At 35.9% G+C, this 26,724-nt stretch overlaps 1 protein-coding gene across 1 annotated transcript in view; it reads left to right on the plus strand.

Annotated features, from left to right (window-relative positions):
* Positions 1-26,724, plus strand: part of PTPRN2 (protein tyrosine phosphatase receptor type N2) — a gene marked incomplete at its 3' end in the record, with an annotated part of 756,267 nt that overhangs the window by 655,522 nt on the left and 74,021 nt on the right. The window contains exons 15-16 of the mRNA XM_083376709.1: positions 15,438-15,585; positions 17,822-17,895. Coding sequence (XP_083232835.1) covers positions 15,438-15,585; positions 17,822-17,895 — 222 coding nt within the window. The remainder of the gene's footprint in view (positions 1-15,437; positions 15,586-17,821; positions 17,896-26,724) is intronic.

Genomic DNA, 26,724 nt, shown 5'->3' on the forward strand with positions numbered 1-26,724 from the left:
TATAAATACGTTGTTGCATTAGAATCAGTTCAGTTGAAATTTTTTGCAGCACATGTGGAGGTGGCCCCTCTGTGTATTGGTTGCTTTTTGCTGCTGTCATCTCTCTATCCATGAACTTTTTTATTTGGTGGGGTTTTGTCAGCAGCTGTGTTGGAGGGGTGGTTGGGGAGCCTTGGTTGGCTACTGGGCCAGGTAGGCTGTTGTTTTTATTACCAAAGGTGGTAAAAAAGCATTTCTTGTGGCTGGTCAGCAATGCTAAGGGATTCCAGTTACATGCAGATGATGGAGGTCTTCTGTCCACTGTAACGTCATATCTGATGGTTGCTGCTGGGGCAGGACCCCGGCATCTCTCCAATGAGTGGCCAGCCAAGACTACCCCCCACCTAGCCACTACTGGAGCTATCAGTAGTGGCTAGGTGGGTGTAGTGGTAGGTTATTGTGGATTCCATCTCCCTATGGAGTCCATTTTGCCTTCCCTTCTGCCAGAGAGGAAAAAAGATGATACAGCATTAGTGATCACTTCTGTGTGGGTTGCATCTGTTGGCTAGGTTGCCTGTTACTTTGGATTTCCCATTGAAACTATTCTGAGAGTCAGAGGAGGGAACTAGTGGGTTAGGCTTGGACTAGTTGGTGAAAATATCAGGGGAGCCATGTCAGTGAATGAGAGTATGTGAGTTTGTTTCTGGGTTGAATGGGGGAGGTGGTCACTGGGTATCCTGATAATGCTGAGAGCTAAAGTGTCTTCCTAGGAAGGAGTTGATGGGAAGTTCCCAGCCTTAGGAATTGTGGGGCCTGGATTGAGGAATAGTGCTGCCATTGAAGATTGGCTATGAGCCAAAGTATTATAGTAGTGATCAGCATGGGGAGATACAGTGGGAGATGGAGACAGAGCCATTCTCAAGGAATGTGGGACTGATGTCCTATACTGGTTCCACCTCCCTGGTCTCAACCCCTGTACCCAGTTAGCAAACCCTTAAGGGACTTGTAATTTGGATGCTGCTTCTAAATGCCAGGTCACTCAGTAATAAGACCTCACTCATTTGCAGTTTAATCACTGATGAAAGAGCTGACTTGGCATGTATTACTGAGAACTGTCTGGGTCCAGGGGGAGTGGCACTTTCAGTAATATATATGGGTGTGTGTGTGTGTGTGTGTCTGTGTCTGTGTCATGTATGTATGTATGTATGTATGTATGTATATATGTATGTAGTGATATATTTCAGGTGTGGTATCAGGAACCCCAGGGCAGTGGTGGAGGTGTGGTAATAGTTATTCAGGGCTACCTGATGGCTTCCAGGGATTTACAGGTGCTGCATCACAAGTTACTGGCTATAAGACCTTGTTCACTAAGTTGGGCTTTTGGGATAAGTTACAATTGTTGCTGTTCTACCAGCCTCAATACTACATATCAATCTCCCTGCCTGAACTCCTTGACTCCATTTCTGGGTTGGCAATGGCACTTAAGGTCTTGGGCGACTTTAATCTGCCTTCTCTAGCAGTGGAATTGAGGTGGCTCAGGAGATCATGGTAACCATGACAACCATGGGCCTATTCCAAATTTTTCAGCATCTGACATGGAAACAGTGGTCACACACTGGATCTGGTGTTCCTGTCAGAGGCTATGTGATCTGAAATCGTGGGAGTTCTTGGTGTCTCCCTTATCATGACCATATCACTCTGATTACCATGGAATTCTCTAACATCACTGCAGGGAAGCTAGACCCATTAGATTGGTTTCCCATTGGTAGCTGACGGGCTCAGCTGTCTTTCAGAGGGAACTGGGGCTGTTCCTGTCCATCTGAAGCCTACTTGGAGTAGGAGTCAGCTGAGAGTTTGGATTGGATCACACTTTGTGACACTTAAAGGAGATGAAATAGAAGAGCCGTCTACAGCATTGTTAGCATTCAGTAGGGGACAAACTTAACAAAACACAGATTAGAGCCACTATTAAGGCTTATCTTTAGCAGTAATCCTCGGGACTACTCTGCCCTTATTACATCTGTAGATAGCCATTCAATGCGTACCTTTTTGATTAGAGAAGGATCAGAGAACCCCCATGCTGGAGCATACAGAACAATTTGTTCAACATCTGTGAGACAAAGTCCCTTGAAATCACTCATAGTTGGCCGCTGGCTTTGTTGACCATTCCAACCTCCCAATCCTCTTGATCCTTCCACCCTGTTTTCATATCCCTGCCAGGTTTGTTGCCCTGCACTCACTGGCCCTTTCATCCTTACCATCCCCAGCTGACCTTTGCTGTCTTCTTCTTCTGCCTCTTGGGGCTTTCTTGTGAAGTTTTGGAAGACTTCCAAGGTAAGCAGAGGGCTGCCTATGGGCATGGCAGCAAACCCCACAGAGATGGCAGGGCCAGTGAGGGAGACAAGTCCAGCAGGGACAGTGGAGTGCAAGAGAGCCAAAAGGGCAGAGATTTGGAGGGGACATAGGTGGGAGGGAGAGTTACCAAGACTCAGGGCTGGGAGAAATCAAGCAGGAGTGAGTTTGGATTGGGGTGGATCCTCGACTAACATCTGGTGGGATTTGGCTAACAATGGCAACTGGGGTTGCCAGGATTGCTATTGATAACAGCCGTTGCTATTGCTTATTGATAGGATGTCGCATTTTATGATCATATCTTAGCAGGAAAAATTATGGTCCAATTGCCAATTGCCTTGTAACTCAAGACTATCTGTACTTGATAATTAGCATGTCAAAACCCATTTGAAACAAATAAGATTTTAAACTCTGCATCATAATCTTTTCTGTTGCCCTTATTATCAGACTGCTACTGCTTCTGTTATCCTTATTACCAAAGTGCTACGTTGTTAAACACCATTTTTCAAGGTTTCTTTTAAAATAATATTCTTAGCTTTTAATTTGCAAGAGTATTTCCATGAAATGATCTTTTTTTTTCTATTTTTTGCTTGCTGTTTTCACTGTTCTTTTATAAGCTATCATTAATGGGTTATTATATTTTTATTATTGTTTTTGTTCATTGAAAAAAATTACATTGCTTTAGAAGATGTGTAGAAGAAAGGTATCTAAATTTTAGAAATCAATAAATATTATACTTATGTGATTTTGTATTTTCCAAATGGCTGAGAAGGAAAACAAAAGGAAGACAAAATAATGATGTAAGTTGAGCAACAGATATTGCCATTTTGTTTTTTAATTAAAAAAAACTGTTTCTGTTTATAAATAAACTAACAGATCTTTAAAAGAAATGGAAAGTATATGCCCAAATAAATTTAAACTTTCACTTAATTTCTTTTACCAGTAAGTCAAAAAGATCTTTAAATTATCTAGATGGAAAGTGATGCAGTTTGAATTGAGACGAGAACACCTTGAAGGAAAACAACTTTTGAACATAAAAATAAATTGCCGATGTAATGCAATTTTGTATATACATACCAAAAAATAAGACTTATTGAGTTTAGTGAATTTAATTCCAAATAGGTGTTAGCATAGAATTGAGCTTATTATTGTTTTTCTACTAGACCAACACACTAACAAGGAATTTACCGTTGCTGGGGCTGCAGGGAGGCTACTGTCTATGATAAAAGGAATCATTCCTTGAACCCTCCCCCCCCAATTGATTATTCTTCTGCTAATATTTCCATCTGGTTCCCAGATGAGATTTTTTTTAAAAAAATATGTCAATATAACATGGAAACAAGAGAAGCAGAAAGGAAGTAAGTAATTAGGATAAAAACAATTTGCCCATGGATAGGAGCAGGATCATGCCCAATTCCTACGTGTAAATAACAGAGTTGTTAGTGTGAGAAAAAACTGGAGGAAAAAGTACTATGAACACTACTTTGAGCTTCGGAATGAAAGATAAGGTATATATAAATCTAGTGATAATGATGGATACCATCAATTATGGAATATTCAGGCATGCTACCCTATTCTCTTTTTATTTGTGCATTAATTTGCTTCTCATTTCTGGTTCTGGCCAGCCTTTCATAGTAAAATTATTTAAAGGGTGATTGTCCACTATGATTATATACATCTTTTTTAATAAATATACTTTGTTCAGTAGGGCTTATTTCTAAAAATATTTTCAAGTATTGTTCAAGTTTAGAGAAACAATTACCTTCTGCTTCCGCAGTAACCTAATTTTGCTGTGCAAAAATGCTTTGGGCTATAAGACAAAAGGTTAGATTATCCTTGTGGTCTCCATAAAGGTTATTTTTCATTAAAAACCCATGTATTCTAATAGCTATGTTTGTACATATAGGAAATACATGGATTTCAAAATTGCCTTCACTTAAATCACCTCAATTGAGCTGTAATCCTAAACTATTATCTTCTCTGCACTGCATGTGAGAATCATTTAAATGAAAGTTCTTCACCTGCTACCTTGTTTTAATGAAATTTCATAGCCATAGGTGACCACTGATTATTCAAGAACTCTATTCAGTACATTTATTTTGACATTTTTATTTTAGTAATAACAAAACAAACAAGGAAAATAACTGCCTTTGTTCCAGACCAATTTTTTTTCTTTTCCTTAAGTGTGTGTGTGGGGAGGGGGATGACATTTTTCATTGTGAAAAGAAAAAAGGTACAAAGAAGGAAGAATAGTTATATTACCTTTGGTTGAAAAATTATTTAAGCTGAAGTAATTACAGGGGTAAAATTTCATTGTTTTATCTGAAATATTTTAAGGGTTAAAATGTGAGACACTTATCAAAGCCAAGTTCTTGGTGGCTTTTGTTCACCAATGTTAGCTATTTATTTTTAAATCAGGTTTATAACTTTCTTTTAAACACACTTACAGACACATTTCATATTTATAGGCTTTTAAAAATATTTTTTACCTCTTTCTTGTTCCACTGAGAGAAAAAAAAGGTCTTACATGACACTGTTCTTTTGAACTGCTAACAATAGTTTCAGCAAGATGTAATTTTCAGGTGTTTTATAAGAGCACAGAAAAAGTCAAAGAAAGCCCTGTGTGATTCTGTACCAGATTGTATCCAGTTATTTCATTTGGATTTTACTGAGTATCCCCAGCAGCTGGGAATTGTAACAAAGGAGATTAACAAATGTTTGTCTGAAGCACACTGATCCCAGCACATGCTGATTGGATTGTAATAATCCTTTTATATGTTGTAAAACTCCATTATCAAAACTTTATAAAAATCTGCACGATCAACAGCCATTGCATCACAAGTATATTAATTTAAGTAAATTGAATACATGTTTCCACGTAGGTAAATATTTAATAGTGTCGCTTTCTGGAATGTGTTTTAAATTTCTCTCAATATAAGTATTGAGTTCTCCTCAAGGGAGCTGCTGGCTCTGCATTTATAGCAAAAGTCTAGATAAAAAATGTGCTTTCTAAATATTCTGATCTGTTGTATTCTTTTATTGATGTATTTTTGTTTATTTTGACAGCAGGAGAAAACATAGCCATTTACTATCTCATACAATACTGCACTTTTAGTAAGTAAAGGGAGGAAGTAATGAGAGCATTTGATACTTATTTTGGGGTGCTGTGTTTGAAGTTGTTTGATTAAAAATGTTCCTTTTATTGTGACTTCTGTGATTGATTAACAAATGTTGATTGTGTATTTGTCTAGAACTGATCAGAACAAGTTACATAATTATTTGGCCTAATCCCCATATTTACTACACAACTAGGTGAAACTCTCACTTGAACCCCTTCAATTTGTTTCCATGTGCTACATCATCATGTTCATCCTTAAACTGATAATCATTTTGCTTTATCAGAATTCTTTAACATTGTTTCTTATTTTCCTTAATCCTCTCTCCAAAATTCCTTAGAGCAGTTCATGAGACATTTTATCTTTGCAAGCATCTGCTGTTCCATCTTATGGTTCTAAGGGCTCCATTTTAAAAGTCCATTATTATGAGGGGAAAAAATCAATCCTCAAATGGTTATAAATTGTGCTTTTTTCTGTTGATGAAGAATATGCTGCATATATTTAAAAGAATCATCAGGCACTTACTAAACAGGTTTGTAGCAATTGTTCTTTTTCTAAGCCATGTTGTGAGATCAGATTTGTGGCTGACTCTGAAATTGTTGTAGTCCCCTCTTTCTCTAAACTCTTTATCATGTCATCAAATTTGTCTGGTGGTGCCTTTTGTCTCTTCAAAAGATTGATCAAATTCATTCCCCACGCCTGTACTGCACTATGATCAATACTGAGGAAATTACTTATTAAGATAAAAAAAACATTGTTTCCCAATTCTATCCCAACAAGATCCTTTCCACAATAGACTTCTCCAAACTCTTTTACTGCCAGTCATATCATTACCGTAATAGAATTCCCAATTTGTTCTTTGAAGTTTATATGAACTTCTCTTTAAGAACAAGAGTTAATATTCAAAGGGACAATTCAGGACAAGTTTCCTTTAAGATCTTTGCCCTTTTTTAAACCTGTTATGCTTTGGCATAATCAAAATCAATATTTTCTCTTGGTCATAAGATCACCAGATTTGTGCTTGGATACTTCATGCCCAGTTGACTTCCAGAGGCCATCTCTTTCTGGATTTCATTTGATTCTGTGCTACCATGCTGTTCTAGGATGAATCATTGCTCCTTTCATTAACAAGATTTGGCAGTTCTAGTCAGTGGACCTATACTTCTAAAACAGCTCAAAATGTTATATACATAGTCCTTCTACTCTACATCCTTTTGAGTTGCGATATGCAATCATGCCTTGGACTGATCTTGTAATATATATTTTTGAAACCACTGATTCTATTGTATATATCCATGCCAAATGATCTTACCACATACTTTCATTCTTCCTGTTATTGTAGGAAGTTGATCATAAAACATTCGTAACAGCTTATCCAGTCCATGATAGATATTTATTATTTATTTGCTGCCCATCTCACTATGGGCCTACTCTGGGACACTAATAACAATAAAATGGGGGGAGGGTGATTAAAAATGTAAACTTAATAATAGCAAAGCAATAAACTACCACTAAATATTACACCGCTAAACCCCTTTTCCTATGATTTCTGCAACTTCCTTCTCTTCAAAAGCTTGTATGAGCCTTCCAAGGTTGCCACCATAAACAAGACTTTCCAGGTTGTATTGGAGAGATATAGGTAATACATAAATACATAAACTCTTCTTTGCATATTATATTACAGTTTAAATATTGGTGTGTCTGTTACTTCTTGAGCCTTGCAGTCTAAATCCATTCCCCTTCTGAAAAAAAAGATAAATTGATATTTGACCGACTGCAATCTCATTACCCTTTGATTACATTTGCTAGATGAGTCTGTCTGCTGCTCTGTCTCACCAATCAGAATCTCCTATTTTATTACATCAGTGAAGTGTTTTCTGAAAGGTCTTGCATTTCTTTTCTCTGATCCCTAATATTTCACACTTGGAGTTTTATGTTGCCTTTTCTATAGTTTATTCGCAGTCCCCTTTGAACTCAAGGCTACCATTCCAGTTCAGGTCCTCTTATGGAAGATAACCAGGGCTTTTTTCTCATAGAATGCTCAGAACGGCATTCCGGAACCTTTTTTTTTTTTTGCAAAAAAAACAAACAACCCAGCTCCCTTATTGGTTTTCCTAAGCCTATTGCAGGGCTAGCAATCTTGGCTCTTTTTTATGACTCATGGACTTCAACTCCCAGAAATCCTAAGCCAGCCATGCTGAGGGGAAAGGGAGAGGTTTCCAAACTGAGCCATGCTGGCTCAGGAATTCTGGGAGTTGAAGTCCTTGAGTCATAAAAGAGCCTGCACTAGAGGAGGACATTAAAATTATTTACAGGATTACTTCTTTAGGAGCTAAACTTTTAGAATCTAAAACAGCTAATTCAGAAAAGCCAACAGGAAAGAACCTCACATTTTTCATCTGCTTCTGTCTTTTGGAAGGTAAAATTAGATAACAAAATAATCTATTTCTTATGTTAACATCTCTGCAATGAAATCAAAGGTAACAGGAAAAAAATGAGAAACATTTTTCTCAATGTAATATGTCTAATTTAGCTGATTCTAGAAAAAAAATAGTATCTTTTGTACACTCTTGAAAACTTTTGAATCTAAACAATTCTTAAGAATGAAATATTCTTAATTTGGACTTTACTTTTACTGTTTGGACTGTTGTGTGTTTTGAAAAATAGATTATTTAGAATCTAGTTCTGTTGCACTTCAGTCTTTAAATAATTAACCTAGTATATACATAACAATATATGATGTTTTCCCTGGTGAGCTTAACATCAATAACAACATTTATTAAAAAGGCTAAAATAATTTCTGGGGGTATTATCTCTATAGTAAAATTTTGGACAAGCAGTGATCATGTTACATATGTGCATAAGCGTAGTCAGTAGCATATGCCTTTTTAAAAATATCAAACATGGAAAGAAACAAAAATAAGTCCAAAATATCTGTATTACATCCAGAAATGCCAACTTTGCAACCAATATTTCTCATCCATAACTATGGCACCCTAAGGATACCTGCATACATGCAAATGTTTCTCTAACGCAACAGGGATTGCTTTTTCCTTCCAGTAACATATACCTAAAACCAGTTTATTGCATTTGGCAATTGTACTAAAAAAAAATCTCATTCATTTAATTTGAAATCAAGTGAAAAATTGATTTAAATTATTTTATTAAAACAAATTAATGGCAATTCTTTTATAAAACGTTGCCTCAAACAAAATGAGTTTGACATGCCTGCTCTAGATAGTTGAATGCTCCAAAATAAATTCTAGACCAGGCCTGTACATGCAGCCTACCAAGCACCCTTGGACAGAACACAGACTTTTTTTTAAAAAAGTAATAAAATCTCCACCACTGTCCTGAAAGTCATGTTGCCTAGTGCCTCCATGGCTTACCATGACCACAAGCTCCAACACTGTGGATGCTCCTCTAGTCACCAAATCATTGATTAGCCCACCAGCATTCCTTTGCAGACCACAAAGATTTTTAATTTATCAGTGTGGGCCTTTCCTTTCTACAAGTTAATAGTAGTAGTAGTAGTAGTAGTAGTAGTAGTAGTAGTAGGAAGAAGAAGAAGAAGAAGAAGAAGAAGAAGAAGAAGAAGAAGAAGAAGAAGAAGAAGAAGAAGAAGAAGAAGAAGAAGAAGTTGGAAGGGACCTTGGAGGTCATCTAGTCCAACCCCCTGCTCAGGCAGGAAACCCTATACCATTTCAGACAAATGGCTGTCCAGTCTCTTCTTAAAAACTTCCAGTGTTGGAGCATTCACCACTTCTGGAGGCAGGTTGTTCCACTGGTTAGTTGTTCTAACTGTCAGGAAATTTCTCCTTAGTTCTAGGTTGCTTCTTTCCTTGACTAGTTTCCATCCATTGCTTCTTGTCCTGCCCTCAGGTGCTTTGAAGAATAGCTTGACTCCCTCTTCTTTGTGGCAGCCCCTGAGATATTGGAATACTGCTATCATGTCACCCCTCACCCTTCTCTTCATTAAACTAGAGATACCCAATTCCAGCAACCGTTCCCTATATGTTTTAGCATCCAGTCCCCCAATTATCTTAGTTGCTCTTCTCTGTACTCTTTCTAGAGTCTCAACATCTTTTTTACATCGTGGTGACCAAAACTGGATGCAGTATTCCAGGTGTGGCCTTACCAAGGCCTTGCAAAGTGGTATTAATACTTCACGTGATCTTGATTCTATCCCTCTGTTAATGCAGACTAGCACTGTCTTGGCTTTTTTGGCAGCTGCAGCACACTGCTGGCTCATATTTAAGTGATTGTCCACTAGGACACCGAGATCTCTCTCGCAGTTACTACTATTGAGCAAGGTACCACCTATACTATACCTGTGCATTTTCCTGCCTAAATGTAGAACCTTACTTTTTTCACAATTGAATTTCATTTTGTTAGATAGTGCCCAGTGTTCGAGTCTGTCCAGATCCTCCTGTATCTTAAGCTTATCTTCTGGAGTATTGGCTATTCCGGACAGCTTGGTGTTGTCTGCAAATTTGATGAGTTCCCCATCTATCCCCTCATCCAAATCGTTGATGAAGATGTTGAAGAGCTGCACAGACCTCTTCTAGATTTTCCTCTTGCCTTTCTGAGTTAACTCCTTGGTCTGTCATTGAGCAAGAATTGACTTTGTAGGGAAGCATATTATCATTTGATGTACAGTATATTTAACATATGTTCTACCTTTATTTACCAATTATATAATATTTGTATGCAATCCACATGGCGAGGTTTGGGGAAACGTACAATAGAAAAGATATATTTTTAAAATCATAAGATTAAAACATTGCCTGGCCCGCATCGCCTCCACTGCCCGCATTGCGCAGCCCCGCCATATAGAGTGGGCTCTGCTGATCCCACAGCACCAGCCCCTCCCCCAGGGAGGGGAGCCCGCCGCCAACACCCTTCGCCCTGTGACTGCAGCAGCATCGCCCCCCTGCCCCCCTGCCTCCTGCGCCCGCCAAGATGAGAGTTCCGGCACCTTTTTTTTAGAAAAAAATCACTGAAGATAACCATGATATCTGTTCAGTAACCATGACATCTATTCTGGAGAACTGTGCCTTATGAAAATATCCTCCCTACTTTATTTTTATAGGGACAGGATAGAGCTTTATCCAAATGTTTTATTCTTTCTCAAACTAATAATGATAGAGTGATTAGCACATGCCATGGCTGGCCAAGCATAGTTTGGGACGGGAATGTTGTTAGACGCAGTGCACTGGAAATGTGGTTTAGTCATTTTTCTAGATAGTGAGGTAAAAACTAACAGCCAGTGCCTGTGGTGCTTTTTAGAGAACAGATAATAAAAAAAAATGTGCTGTCATATATAATGTTTTCCTTGATTACCTCCTTGGAAACAGATTTTAATGTATTCTGTAAAAAGGTCAAAACATCTCACAGGGAAGGCAGAAATTGTGAGGAAAAGGAGTGGCTTCTTTGTATGAATGCATACATTAAATGCTGAAAGGCTATACACAAGTGCTAACTTGTCCCTGGTGTATTGGTTTATCTGGAAGATAAGTTAATGGTTCCATTTTAATTTGGTTTCATACTTGTTTAAAAAAGAAGTTTCTGTGTGAAGATGCATCAAACCCGGTAAACTTTGTCATCACCTCCATCACCTGTGACAAATGGAATATTATTTAATACTAAGGGAGATGGGAAATTTTGCATCATTGAAAGAGTATATCACTTAATATAGTATAGTATAGTATAGTATAGTATAGTATAGTATAGTATAGTATAGTATAGTATAGTATAGTATAGCATAGTATAGCATAGTATAGCATAGTATAGTATATTAAGTATATATATATGTTTGTTCTTCTGCTTCAGCCTCTGTAGTTATAGTTTACTATGATCTTAGCAATCATTATTACTTAAAATAATATTTGACAGTATTGGAGCAAGTACCTTCTTCCATGAAGGAGTAAAGAATATCTAAGAAATCATACTATCATGGTCTTTTAAAGTCTGCAGGAAAAATAGTAGTGGGAAAACAAAGGCATGATTTGCAAAGAGAGCTAACTTATTGTAATGGTTAAGGGATCAGCCTGGAAACTGGAAGAACATAAAGTTTTAGGTCTGCCTTAGGCACAAAACCCCGATGAGAGACTTTGGAGCAGTCTTTCTATCTCAACAACTTTAGGAAGAAATCAGTGACAAACCATTTCCAAAAATCTTGGCAAAAAATTGCTGAGAATCAAGATTGGCTCACAGTCAATCAAACACACACAAAACGAGAGAAATGATTTACAAACTGCAGCAATAGTTTCATTATATAAGTTTTTAACTTAGAATAGTACTTAACATCAGTAAGGGAAGTTTAAATATTACTTCTATGATAATGACAGTATTGGAATTATTCAAGGGATGCATTGTCATACAGATGCTTATTCAATGAACTTCTTAGCTTATTCAAAAAGTCCACATACTATTTTCTGGATTTTAAAAAAAAGCAAAATCTGTCTTTTGGGCTGGGAGGCTTATAGAAAAAAGTAGATTCTTTTTTTTTTATTTGAGGATTAATAGGAGAAGATATAATCAAATACAAATAGCTTTGTGAAAGTTTCAATATTACCAACTTTCTTGGCTTATTAGTAAAATTATCTGTATCTCAGACAATCAGTACATTGCAGTTTGTATTCCTTTTCTTTTCTCTGCATGAGCCAGGTAAAGAATGCTAGACATCAGTGCATATTCACCCTCATGATTGTCAATAAGAGAAATCTATTCCAGCTTTTTTCTAGAATTTGAAGAAATCTTATAAATACAGATTTCTGTATTACTATAGAAGGAAAATATTTGAATCTTCTATACAATTTTATGTGGCAAACAGAATGGATTATTAGCCCAATGACTTAATCCATTGAGGATCCTGTATCCTAATGTTACTCTTATGTAAACTCAAGGCATAAATTATTGGCAGTTTGGAGAAACCCATGTAAGGATGTTTCCAAGCAGTGTGGAAGCATAACATTTGGGAGTTGAAGCCTGTAGATAGTTCATACACAGAGATTTTATATAATTTTTTAATAGTATGACCTAAGGGACTGATGAATATATGAAGTGACACAACTGAATTAGGAAAGCCGTAAGTATGAACTCTGTTCAACATTCTGAAGTAACTGATTTGTATGTGTGAATTGGCCTTAAGTATTGTGCTTGGTACCAAAATGCCTTTATTCAGCAGGTGAGTCTTCTACTATCAGGACAATACTAAGATGCATTATCAGGTTTTGTTATTTGGCTTTTGAAAAAAACAAACCCAGAGATATATTAAGCCTGTCAAGTTACCTTCTTTACTACATAAACAAATGTAGAATTTCAAAAGCATATCTAGGTGTTCTCAGAAGTCTTCATTTGTAATGAAATTGGATTCTGTATAAATGTAGGAGACTTACTGGGCCAGTGAAAGCCAGATATACTTTAAATGCTGCCTATCTTGTGTAAATTTTTGTTTTCACAGTGTATTGTTACATAATCTCTGGAAAGCTTTCTTATGTGTTTCTTTGCTCTTTTGTGAGCCAAATGTCATTTATTCTAATGGGATAATCCTTTTACATCAAAATAACCGTATGCTTTGTATCTTAGAAACACCAAAGACATATCTATTATTGTATTTCACAACCAGCTTTTTTCCTCTTTTCATTGAAACAAATCTTATAATCCAAAATACCTTGTTAGCGTTAATTCTGCATTTCTATTACATTCTCTTTTTCTTCAGATGCCTCAATTTTTATCTTCTTGTCCATAAATGAGCTCAAACTTCCATATGATGATCAGTACATGGATCCAATAGTATTTTGTTCCCATGGAAATACATTTGTTTTAAAATTAATAAGAACCAACAGATTATTGTGTTTATGGTGTTGGAATGGTACAAGGATGATTCATGTTTAGTCCAGAGCCACGAAAACTTAGTAATTCAGTGTCAGTCAGCGTCTCTCAATCCAGCCTGCCTCATAAGGGGAGTTAAGGGGAGAACAGAAGGAGAGAACTCTGTATGCTGGAGCTCCCAACAGGCAGTATATAAATATAATAAGTAAATGAACGACAAGTACTATCTTACTCTTTTTATTTTATAACTAAGATACAATCAGTTTGCCTGAAATAAAGATTTTCTGTATAAATGTGTGCTAATCAATTACTATGTTGGGTCAAAGCAATGCCATACCCTCATTGGCCAATTCAATACTCAAGAATAAAAATAAGTTATTAAGTGGACTGGTGAAAAGGTGTGAACATAATATACTTGTTTTTCAGTAAGGCGTTTGACAAAGTAAACCACAACCTAATTCTTAGTAAGTCGGAAATCTTTGAGATAGATAGCTTCACCATTAGATGGATTCGTAACGAGCTAACAAACCGCATTCAACATGTAATCCTTAATGGAATTACCGTACTTCTACATAGAGGGAAATAAGCAGCGGGACAAGTTCAGTTTTAAGCCTAGTACTCTTCAATATCTTCACAAAAGATTGAGATGAAGGAATAGTAGGGGAACTCTTCAAATTTCTAGCTAGTGAGTACGTTGGGAGCTGGAGCAATGGAGAGTACTAAAAATGAAACCGTTCTTTTCCCTCCCTAAGTACTGCATCTCTTTATTTAACTATTCTAGCTCTTTACTTTGATTTCTGTTATTTTCCTCTCTATTTTCCTTTTTTTCTTCATTTTTCCTTGCTCTTTTTTTAGTGATTTGATTAGTTTTTCTGCTGTTTTTTTCCTTCCTTCCTTCCTTCCTTCCTTCCTTCCTTCCTTCCTTCCTTCCTTCCTTCCTTCCTTCCTTCCTTCCACAAGATTCTCTTCCCTTTTCCTTCCATACACCTGACTTGTTTGATAAATTGTTTGTCTCTAAAGTTCACTGGTGTATTTATGTGCTATGACAAGACCAGCGATATAACTTATGTCAAAGTTGACCAAAATATTCTTCATATAAAATTATATATTTGTTGCTCATTGGAAATATCTTAGCATTGTCTTAATCTTTCTTTAGAAAATATACAGTATATAAATGAAATTGAAATAAACTAATGTTTTTAGCAATAATTATTTAGATTTGACCAATCATAACTAAGAAAAGGAATTTCTTATGATGATCTTACAGTTCATATAAATATCTTCTTTTTGCTCTGAACTTTTTCAGAGAAATTATAGTTCCTGCAACTGAATACCTGGAACCTTTTCCTTCTTTTTGCTTTGCTTGATCATGATCTTATCTGCACTATTTTTTGCTGATTTGACAGACAACATTAAATGCCTACACATGCAACCATCTAATTTTAAATCACACAAAAGTTTAGAAAGAAAAATTCAAGCCTATTTCTCTTTTCCTTCCTTTTACTACGGTGTCTAAGGTTAAGCATTATGGATTCAATCCCACATACATCCTGGAATTTTGATCTCACTCTATAAAGAAAATGATTCAATATTCCATGTAAAATCCAAGGAGAAACAAAACACAACTTAAAAATGCCTTCTACTGCAATATCACAAGCTCATTTTGACACTCCTCTGAAGAACAGTGTTTGCCATATATACTGCTTTTCAGAAAACTCAAGTCTATTAAGTATCTGGTCAGTCAAAACAGGAATGACTTTATTATGTTTCTATCTTGGTCAAATCAGTAAATAGCAGTCGCAACCAGTCTAGTACTTCTTTGCATTCAAGTCAAAGTGCCTTAAGTTCACTCACTTTTTTTGTCTTCCTAGAATTTCCCAGCAAGTGCAGGTCTGCCACTGGCTACAATAAGAACTGATTGGCTTGTGACCCAAACTTTAATTGTTGGCTGAGAGAGAGTGACTAGCCCAGTCACCTAATGGGTTTCCATGCAGAAGGCAGGACTAGAGCTCATAGTCTCCTGGTTTCCAAGCCAGCACCTTAACTACTAGACCAGTTTGGCTCTCTACTTTACAGTTCATTCACTTGTTGATTGAAATAGCAAGTATTGAATATGTTAAGCCTGCTACTTCTGATTAGACTTCTTAATTTCAGACTTACATGGAAGATCATTTGAAAAACAAGAATCGTCTAGAGAAAGAGTGGGAAGCACTTTGTGCATATCAAGCTGAGCCTAATGCAACTACCATTGCCCATAAGGAAGAAAATGTCCAGAAAAACCGCTCTCAAGTTGTAGTTGCATGTATGTATAGTTTAAACTGAGTGATTTATTTACAGTACTGCTTCGCTCTTTATCTAATGTTGAATGTTTTTGTCATCTTTGTGGGACAGGTATAGAAATGTACTAGTAAAGTAACTTAATATTTTGTTAAAATGTTATTGTGCATTGCCCTGGGCAACACATCTTTTACACTGGTGTAACTTGCACAGTACATTTTTGTTTTTCATTATATTGATTATAGCAAGCAATGTTTTTGCACAGCTTTGTGTAAAGGCATTCATTCTGTTGGTTGAATACAATAGAGGTTATGTTGATCATTCACCTTAGCTTTTTGACATACTTACATCTATCAGAAAAAAATCTAATTCAGTTTGCAATTACAAAATGCATCACTTAAACATTTTGTACTATTTAGAATAAATAAATACCTATTGGCATCCACAGATAAGTTTACAAAGCTTCTATTCTCGGTTCTGTGTTACTATAGAAAGCACAGCCATTTAGTTCTTCATATTTCTAGACTGCTTTGTATGTCTAAAAGCACCATATTTTCCTTCCAATAGATAATGGCAATTTCATTAGCTAATGACACTTTATCACCTTTATGTCAGACTACTGTACTGAATGCTAAATCTTACATTTCGAAACATACTGTATTTTACAATAATACAGATTACTTATAGTGTGGGGCAGATATTTTTTAAATTTTAAATTTCATTGTTTAAAAAGTCACTGAAGTATCAGTTTAAGAGAAAAATACACAAAGGTGTTATGGGCAGGATTATTCACAGTCAATCTAGGTTGGTATAAAAATCAAATTAATCCATTTTGAAATTGAAACGTACTCTGATTAGTGAAGCAAATACTTGGTTTTTAGTGAATTTGATACTATTTTGATGAAAAGAGACATTTTATTATAAAGGAATAATAGTTACATTAGGATTGGGGAGTCTTTGGCTCCTACATGTTTCTGATGTATAGCAACTCCAGACAGCATAACTAAAGAAAATGATTTATTTATTTTTTTGGTGATTAGTTAGCAACATCAGGAAAGTCAGAGATGTATTGTAGATGCTTGGGAAAAGAGATCTTACTCTTTTTAGCATATGTTTATATGAAACATTTACTAAAATGGTCTGTTTCAATGCTTCTGATTGTCATGTATTATCTTGCTTTTGCATTATAGTCATGCTATTTGACAGCTCCATCCAGTGAGCAGTACTGGCGTGTAAATTAACAGCCTCATACTGTTCTTATTTCCTCTAACCAATTATTCAGAGAGCTTGAGATACCACAGGAATAGAAAATATCTGTAATGGAATGGGTGGGTGGCTCTTGGTGAACAAGGGGAAGAGTTGGTGCCTGGGAAGCAATCAGATAAGAGAGGCAGGAAGCCCCAGTGGAAACAGGCAGAGAAAGAAATGTAAGGAAGGACCCACACTAACGGATCGAGATTGTAGTTTTAGACTTGCAAGTTTGATATCAGTCCTCCCAGGTAAACCAGACAGGAAACACAACTACATGAATTAATTCCACTTTATTATAAGGCTATATTATCAAGTCTTGTAAGTCTGAAAATATAAGCTTCCACTTTCCATTTTTAAGTGATTCATTAGGGTGGATCCCTCCTAAGTTTCTTTCTTTGGTTTTAAACTACTGAGGGCTCCTGTCTGTATTCTCCTCTTGTTTCCTAGGCAGGCATCTCTTCCTCTTGTTCCTGAAGGTCATTTATACATTTCATTACAATATCTTAATTGTTTAGTTTTTAACGTGTTGAATTAGGATGGAAGAAACCTGGTTTTTAGTTAGCTGGATGATTTTGGGCCAGTAATTCTATTTCTGCCCAACATACGGTTCTCACAGGGTTATTGTTGCAGGAATAAAATGAAGGGAATCCTCACTTACCTCTGTCCTGGAGAAAAAGTGGGATCTAAGTTTAACAAATAGGAGAAGGAAGGAAACAAGTCAGCTCTGTAAAGCAGATAGGTTGGTATCATACTCCAATATGGCGTTTTTATTTCTGTTTTTGTTTTAACAGAATGCTTTGTTTCAGGCTTTATCTAAAATAACCACAGAGAATTCTGTATTTAAAAGCAAGTATGCTGAAGCTCAAGTATATGGTATTTCTCTCTTCAAGCTAAAAAATATTTTTCTGTTTGAGTTTAATCTTTGAAATAGCTATTTTAATATGCATATCTTAATCTATTCATATAAACACAGTATAAATAACTATATGTTTTTGGGGGGTGGGGGCAAGATGATCATTGCAGGATATGTTTGAAAGCTGAAAATAGTCATGACAATTCAGACTACATCAACGCAAGTCCAATTGTAAGTATAAAGGAAACTTCTTATGAACAGAAAATTAAAATTAATTATGATCCAGTTAATTAATTAATTATAATAAAAGTTTAAATTTTATTTTGTTGGAAATCATGGTTGCAGTCTGTGGTATCTGCATGTACATTGAAATAATTATAAATTTACTAAAAAATGCTTTTGTTGCTAACTTTATTCCTAAATTCTAAAAGCTACACTTATGTAAAATTCCTGCACCTGTTTATGTACTTTGTCAAGTCCCTTTCACAAAGTGCAAATATGCTTTATTATTGAACCCTAGAATTTAAAAAACAAAACTGATTTAATGTGCCTAACATGAAGACCCTTATACCTACTCTTTGAAATTAGCCAGGTTTTATGCACTCAAACATCTTTGCTTACAAATTTAAATAATAATGGGGGGGGTGTTAGCTGAATATGTTCGTCTTTTAAAAATTATATCTGATAGTCTCCATATTGGTTTGAAATGAAATGGGCTGTTTTCACGTTGCGGTCCAAGCTATATTTTGTAATCCATGCATATCCTATACAATTTCATTATTTTCTTTCTGTGATTTTGACTATAAGTTTAGTTAGTTGTATAAGTATTCCTGATAAGATTTATACATAATAAATTTTCTTCAGAGTTACCACAGTTGAAACATGCATTCTTCTAACAGTGTTACCATGTACAAATTTAGATAAATGAAGTGCTTTCAACAGGGAGCATATGCTAAACTGTTTTGCTTTAATAATTTGGGACAACTTGATTTTTCTCATAACTGATTTTTCTCAATTAACAGAATATTATTAGAATACATATCATAGATCAATTTTAAAAAGGTAAGCTCCCTTGAGTTGAAATTGACTCCTGGTGAGTGTAAGGACACGTCTACAGTTATTACAATTATTTCCTTGGAAATAATTCATAAGTAACTTGGCACAGATTTTTCTGGGCTTTGATTTGTTTTGATTTCTATTTAGTGTACAGCCTGAAGAAAATGGCTTTTTTGTGATCAGATAAGGTAAAGTTGCTATATGCTACCAATTGCTCTGGACACAGAAACATTTATTATCCAACATCTAATCCCCATAAGTAGAATAACAGGTTTATATTTATTCAAATATAAAAATTATTGTATAAAAAGCCCTGCTAAGTCAAGCTAGAAGTGACTGCCTCAGAATAAAATTGCGAAAAGTTTTTGTAGAGTTCATGCGTCATTGCTGGGAATGATTTCAGCTTTTCCCTTGTATCACAGCCAAGTTTTTGGCCATTATTATATGTAACAAACTAAATCCCAAATAAAATTTGGCTTCATTTTGCCTCAAAATGCAAGAATCATAGAAGCAATCTCTTGTTACTTGCAATTTTTTCCAGTAACAAAATAAGCTTTGCAGCAAATATTAAGCTCTATAAATATATTCTAGTTTAATTGTACTGCATTAAATTATTCCTTCATTGGATGAAATAAATTGCTGTTCTGTATGAGATATGTTTAGTATTTTATCTTGCTTCCATTTTTAAAACATGTTTTAAATATTTTTGAGGAGGTTTTGTTTTATAAGCAAGTTCTACAGATAAGCTATCAATTTTACAATAATAATCTTGTTCAAATGCACATGTGTATGTGTCCATGCATATGTGTATATCTGTGTTCTTTACAAATCTAGCTTATATTGGGTGAAATGAGCTGGTGCAGGGTAGCAGACAAGTGAATAGATGAGATTAAATACCCCAGTGAATAAGATTTTTTCACTGTCTTTTCAATTTAATTATCATTTACAATTGATTAAAAACTATGAAATTTAGATTGATAAAAAAATCAAAACTGGTAACTAGGAATATAAAATAGAGATAGAAGAATAAACAATAAAAGATTTTCACTTACAGATAAAAATGTATCACCAATATTACATAGTATTAATTTTCACTGCTGCAGTTTTACCAGCCTGAAATTGCTTGTAAACACCTAACCAGCCTAAAATATTTGCTGATCAACAACAAAACTTTCACAAATATATAAAGAAATTCTGAAGCAAACACAGAAACCTATTCTGTTGTCCCATAATTACTTATGTAAGAATATTTCAGGGTTCTTCAGTGTCACAGTATCAAATTTTGATACATCTGTTCATCTTCAGTAATATATACAATAATTTGTCAGCAGTTCCTTCTATTTTAGAAAAAAAATGACCAAATGATTTGCAAAAAGATGAATGGGCAAAAAATTGCTAATAAAAATATCAGTCTACAGAGGGAAACACGTTAAGTTCCTGCTAAACTCTATCTTAAGTTTGGCTGTCTTGGTATAAGGAAATTACAAAAGTAATTTTATCCAAAGACAAAAGCTCTCCTTCCCCAACAAAAGTCAGAATTCAAGGGCAACAACCACAAGGGTAACTAAAACTTACATTATTGCAAGTCACCCAGAATCAGTTGAGAGGGAGATGGGTGGCATATACATTTAATAAATAAAGCTAACAACTTCCATTGTAGCCTTCCCCGCAAGCAGAGATGAACAAGTTCTCTTCTCCTTATCCAGCCTTACTGTGTGCTGCCTTGCCAAACTAGGGAAAAGAGAAGGAATAAGAGGGTGAAAAATTGTGGGTGTCATCAGCCTTAGCTATGCACCAGTTATTGTTTCTGTTGCCGGATAATAAATTCAGTGTGTCTTCTTTGTACCACTGTAGTAACAAGCCAGTGGTGGAGAGAAGAAAAATAAAAATCAAGCAAACTTTTTTTTGCTGTTAAAAAAAATCTATCCCCCCAAAAAAATTGGCATTCCATTTTTAAAACTTTAAATAAATATCATGTCAGTAAAATATTGATTTGTCATTTTTGTAATACTTGGGTATCCCAAACAAAGAATTAATACTAAAGCTAGAAAATATGAATTGGAGTAAAATGTTTACTTCAGAGTGCAAAATGCCTGATTAAAACCAGAACGATACATGTTGCAGTGATAAAGGTTTCATGGGTATGCTTATAGTTGTGTATTTTCCAACTTTTAGGGTCTGTGGTCCAACTTCCAACTGGTGCTTACTCAACCTTGGCTTGAGTCTAAATAACTAAAGCTACCGATATATATGGGAAATAGAAGAGAAGGGGGCAGGGCTTCTTTATGCTAGCGCGTAACTTGGCCACCGGGCCACATGTCTCTTTATCAGAACTACTTACCAACACCATCTTAGTGCACACGCAGGTACACACATTCTCAGAAATCATGCAATATTCCATGTTCAAGCTCTGCAGAACTACTTAATCACGTATCTTGATTCTTTAAGCATTCTAATACGAAACTGGATAGAAAAGATGCTTAAATATTCCTTGGCATAAAATTAAATTGGAAGCTTTTCATGTTTTCTTAAATAACATAAAATACTGTGGTAATAACTTTGCTGCCAGCAACTGAATAAAAAGCTTGCAATTACCGCACAAGGAAACTCTGACCGTGCAGTATTACATCTGTAATATTTGTAGTTAGTACTTGCTACATTTTAGAGAAATCCAGTAGTAAATAACGAGCAACCTTTGTTTGTAAATCAGAGGTTATAAAAATAAATGGGAATTCTGTTTTTTCTCCTAGCACTTTGGAGTGGGAAAGGGAAGTTATTTTTAAAAATAAAGGGTACCTCTTAGTTTTCTTGGGGTTGAAATAGCCAAACTAAGAATGTGAATAGTTTCACTTGTTTTTCAAACACAACATACTTATTATTGTGGATACATCCTGAGGGTTATTGTGTCAATATAACTAAAATATACTATAAAAATATATAGAGGATACATTTCAGAATATATGAATGGCATCACTCACCCCTTGTATTTAAAAATAGGAATACAAAAACAAAAACATTGTAAAAAATGTTTTCCCTTTCTAATTTCTCTCTTCTAAATATCTCCTTTTAAAGAACTTAATGAGATGCAATTAAGCTCATTTTTCCATTGTCTTTGTTTCTTTTATTTTAAATGAAGAGGTGCAAGTTTGGGGCACATTTCCTTTATATCCTGTATGATTATATTTTGTTTTAGATTTACTTTTACTTTTAGGGGCACAAACCATGCATGATGTATAGCCGTGGTGGCAAACTTATGGCACATGTGCCACATGTGGCACACAGAGCCCTCTCTGTGGGCACGCACGCCATCACCCCAGTCCTAGGCCTTCAGCTGGGTTTTACAAAAACTTTTCACTGTAGGTCTCTGCTGCCATGTGCAAAAAAAAAAGTTCAATCAATTAATTTCAACTTCTCGTGGGGAAAAAAAAGATCTCGCAAGGTTGGATTTGATTGATTGAACTTTTTGGTCTCACCCAGTCTGCCGTTACCACCGCAGCCACACCCATCCAATGGGCCATGCGCACCCAACTGGCCACACCCATCAATGGGCCACACCCACCCAGCTTGTGGATTTTGGGTTGCAGTTGGGCACTCGGTCTCTAAAAGGTTCACCATCACTGATAATATAGTAACATGAAGATGGAACCTAGTCACAACCATTGTCAGTTATATTTCAAGTCAGTTAACTTGAAAAATAGGCTTTATGAATTTTATGTAAATTACATAGAAAACATTCTTGGAATAAATATATGTATTAGTATAAATTGGAAAGCTTACAAACATGCACATGTATGCCTAATGTTTTGTTTTAAAATTGTCCAAAATTAAATAATTAAATGAACACTAAATCTAAGAGTGATACAGTAACTAAAGGAGAGGGGGGAAAGTTCTAAACTGATACTGTAATGGTTTGAATTGAATTGCATCATACAGAAAATATTTTTTTAGGTAGGGTATATTTTCTGCATTAAATTATATCATTTATTTATTGAAATAATTTTTACAACCACCCAACTCATATCAGAAAGTGTGAGCAATGTAGAAAGACTAAAGCCAATAGTTACTACGATAGCCTAGGATGTCTGAAGTAGATAACACATTCCAATCACCGAATTATATCAGCAACATCTTAGAAATATCCACAGTATGTTGTTTGGCCCTTTCTTGTTTTCCTTTTAATGCTGAATATTTTGTTTACAAAAATGATTTAATTTCAGTGTACATAAATATTCACAAAGTATGTGTTAAAACAAGAGTAAAAATAACACTCTTTATAAATAAGAATCAATTTATCACTACAGCATTAATTTGTGGTCAACATAAACATGCAGTAAAATTTAACATCAGACTTTTAAAAAATCAAATATAATTTGCTGTTATGAATTTATATCAAATACTGCATCTAATTTTAAAGCATTTCAGGTCAGTTTGAAATAAACTAATATAACTTGGTATTAAAACGTCTTAGATTTTGGACTTCCGGTTTGACGTTGTGGTGTAATGGACGCAGGAAGACAGAGCCCTGTCTTCCATGTTCAATTTTGCCCTGCTAGGGGCCCTAAAAAGGGTCAAAAGTTGCCCCACAGAGGCAACAAAGAGGGGACCCTTGTTGGTCACGGGAGGGTGGTGGCCCTTCCATTTGATCTGAGGAAGCCTTCCAAACCGGTGGGGGAAAGATTGACTACATTCATGTGGCCAATCAGAATCTGCTGACAACCGAAGAAAATAAGCACTAATGAGCAACTTTCGAGCAACATGGATGGAACTGGGTGGGGCCCAATCCTCTCTTTATGACTTTAAGACTTTTTCCTGAAAAAAACTACCCAAAGCAAAGAATCCTCCATGAGGAGAGAGGGAAGGGGGAATTTCCACCCCATTCCCTCAGGAAAAGAAAAGTGGCAAATTAATTGCTTGGGGAAAACAGAGAAAATTACAAGATTAATTTGGAATTAATACATATAGGTTTGAAATTTGGGGACTAAAAGTGCTTTTGAGTTGTTTTTTTTAAAGAGATTTGAAAATTTTGTAATATAAGTTTGGATTTAAAAAGCTGGAAGATGTCATCAATGACATCTAGTGGCGAACCACGGCACCACAATTTATTATGTTTAAAGGAAACTTGGCTTGAAGCCCAGACTCAGATAAGACTTTTGATGTCCTTGGAAACTTTCAGTTTTCAAGACTACAGCTGGGAAAAGAGGGAAAAAACCCTCTTGGGCTTCCTATCTTGTGTGGCAGAGACGATAAACTATTTTGAAAGTGGCCTGCCAGGACTATGAATGTAAATACTGACTTTTAGAGCTGTGTCATGGAGTTATTTATCTGTAGAAGAAACTTGCATTATGGATTGAGACGATGGATTATAAACCTTTGTCTCTGGACAGAAAGGACATATTTTTCATTGGACATAAAAAACTTGAATTTTGCTTATATTTGCTTAGGTAAAGGTAAAGGTTCCCCCGCACATGCGTGCTAGTCGTTTCCGACTCTAGGGGCCGGTGCTCATCTCCGTTTCAAAGCCGAAGAGCCAGTGCTGACCCACTGAGCCACCGCGTCCCTTTATATTTGCTTAGGGGAGGCTTAAGGATGGACTGATAGGCTGGTTGGATAACTTGGAGATCAAATGACAATTGGCTGAAACTTTTTATATCCCTAAATAGATTGGACTATAGAGACCACATACAAAAACAAAATGGATGTTCCATACTCAGCCTTAAATGGTAAAAAAACATTTCTAACACTTATCTCCAAATTCCCTAGCTTGATATATCCACAAGAAAATGTTGATGAAGCTCAGTAAGAAATTATTTCTACATTAAAATCAGTAGCTCATGATGAGACTAAAAATAACATAGATATAAAAGAACAATTTCCTAATCTAAATCAACAAATTCAGAAAATGACTATAAAGAAGGAACTAGTAACCCAGAAAATAGAAGGAAAATTAGAGGAAATGGATCAAAAGATGAAGGACTTAAAAGAAGTTATTAATAAAGAGACTCAGACAAATGAAGAAATAGAAGACGTAGCGATAATATCAGAAATGGAAAAGACATCTTACCTGTCAAGATCTCAGAACACCCTTGAGGATAAGGAAGAGCCAATCGAATGGAAGATAAAGCTGTTAGGAGAATTGTGGGAAATTGGAGAAGTAGGGAGGCTGTTTAATGAATATAAATGGGCTAAGCGTTGTTCCAAAATACCTTAATAAAATTGTCTTTCTTATTCCAAACAATATACATAAAAATAGAGGAAGAAGTACTTGATCATTCAAAGGCATTGACTTGGAAAGTTAGTTGGCAAAGGAAGAAAGCTAGAGTAAGACTGAAGAAAACAGCGGTCCTGACCCATTAGATGGGATATTATACTATTAAAGAGATGTTTGAACATGACTAAGAGAATAGATAATTGTTAGAAATAGAAGTGTTATTAGAACAAACCTAGCAGACAACTTTATCTCTGAAAAAAGTAGAGAAGCGAACTAGGGGATTAGCCGTATTGGACCTAATTCTCACTAACAGGGATTAAATGATAGAAGATGTTGAAACCACAAGAACCTTGGAGGGGAGTGATCATGTAATATTGGAATTTAACATTATGCAACCACAAGCAATAGAACACAGTCAAACTAGAGTCTTGGACTTCAAGAGAGCTAATTTCAATAAACTTAGAGAGAGCTTGGGAAAGATTCCATGGATGAGAATCCTCAAGAGGAAAACAACTCAAGAAGCTTGGGAAATTTTGAAAAATGAGATAGTAAAAGACCGGTCTAGCACAATACCAACAAAGATGAAAAATAACAGCTCTCCAAAGAAACCAGCATGACTGCATGAGGAGCTCTCTGATAAATTGAAAGACAAAATGGACAAGTATAACAGGTGGAAAGAGGGGCACATATCTAAGGCAGAATTTCAGTAAATATCCCAAGCCTGCAAAGATGGAGTGAGGAAAGCTAAAGCTCAAAATGAACTAAGGCTTGTGACAAAAGTCAAAAATAAAAAAAAGCTTTCAACATGTAAAACACAAGAAAAAAGTCAGGGAAATGATAGGTCCATCAGTGAAAGAAAGTGGCGAGAAGGTGACAAGCAATACAGATACAGTATAGCAGAACTATTTAAACTTGTTTTTTGCATCTGTCTTTACACAAGGGGAGAAAATAGTCCAACCTATCAAAAACAGTACCGTAAAAAACAGATTGGAAACACAAGTTAAGATAGGCAAGAAAATGGTAAGTAAGCATCTGTCCAGCCTAGACGAATTCATATCACCAGGACAGGGATGGATTACATCCCAAGGTTCTGAAGGAACTGTCAGATATGATCTCAGAACCACTGAACTATATCTTTCAAAGATCTTGGAGCACTGGGGAACAACCAGAGGACTGGAAAAGGGCTGATGTAGTTCCTATCTTCAAAAACGGAAACAAAATGGACCCAGGAAATTACAGACCTATCAGCCTGAACTCAATACCTGGGAAAATTCTGGAAAAGATAATCAAACAACTAATCAGCAAACACCTAGAGGCAAACAAAGTCATTACCAAAAGCCAACATGGGTTTGTCAAAAAGAGCATGCCAGACAAATCTTATTGCATTCTTTAACCAAGTAGCAAAATTAGTGGACCAGACGAATGCTGTGGATATAATTTATTTGGACTTCAGTAAGGTATTTGATAAAGTAGATCACAGCCTACTACTTGATAAGAGAGAGAAATGTGGGTTAGACCAGGGGTTGCCAACCACCGGTCCGTGGACCAGTACCGGGCCGCGGCATGCCAGCAGTTGGTCCACAGAAACAAGCAAAGCCCCATCTGCAAGATGCAGGCAGCACACAAAACCATATCCCATTTGATCCACGGAAAACCTATCTCTATGGAACCGGTCCCTGGTGCCCAAACGGTTGGGGATCTGTGGGTTAGACAGCATCACCACCAAAAGGATTCGTAGCTGGCTAACTGGCCGTACTCAGCATATACTCCTCAATGGAAATGCATCTACGTGGAGG

Source organism: Vipera ursinii (assembly GCF_947247035.1).
Source record: "Vipera ursinii genome assembly, chromosome: Z".
Taxonomy (NCBI): domain Eukaryota; kingdom Metazoa; phylum Chordata; class Lepidosauria; order Squamata; family Viperidae; genus Vipera; species Vipera ursinii.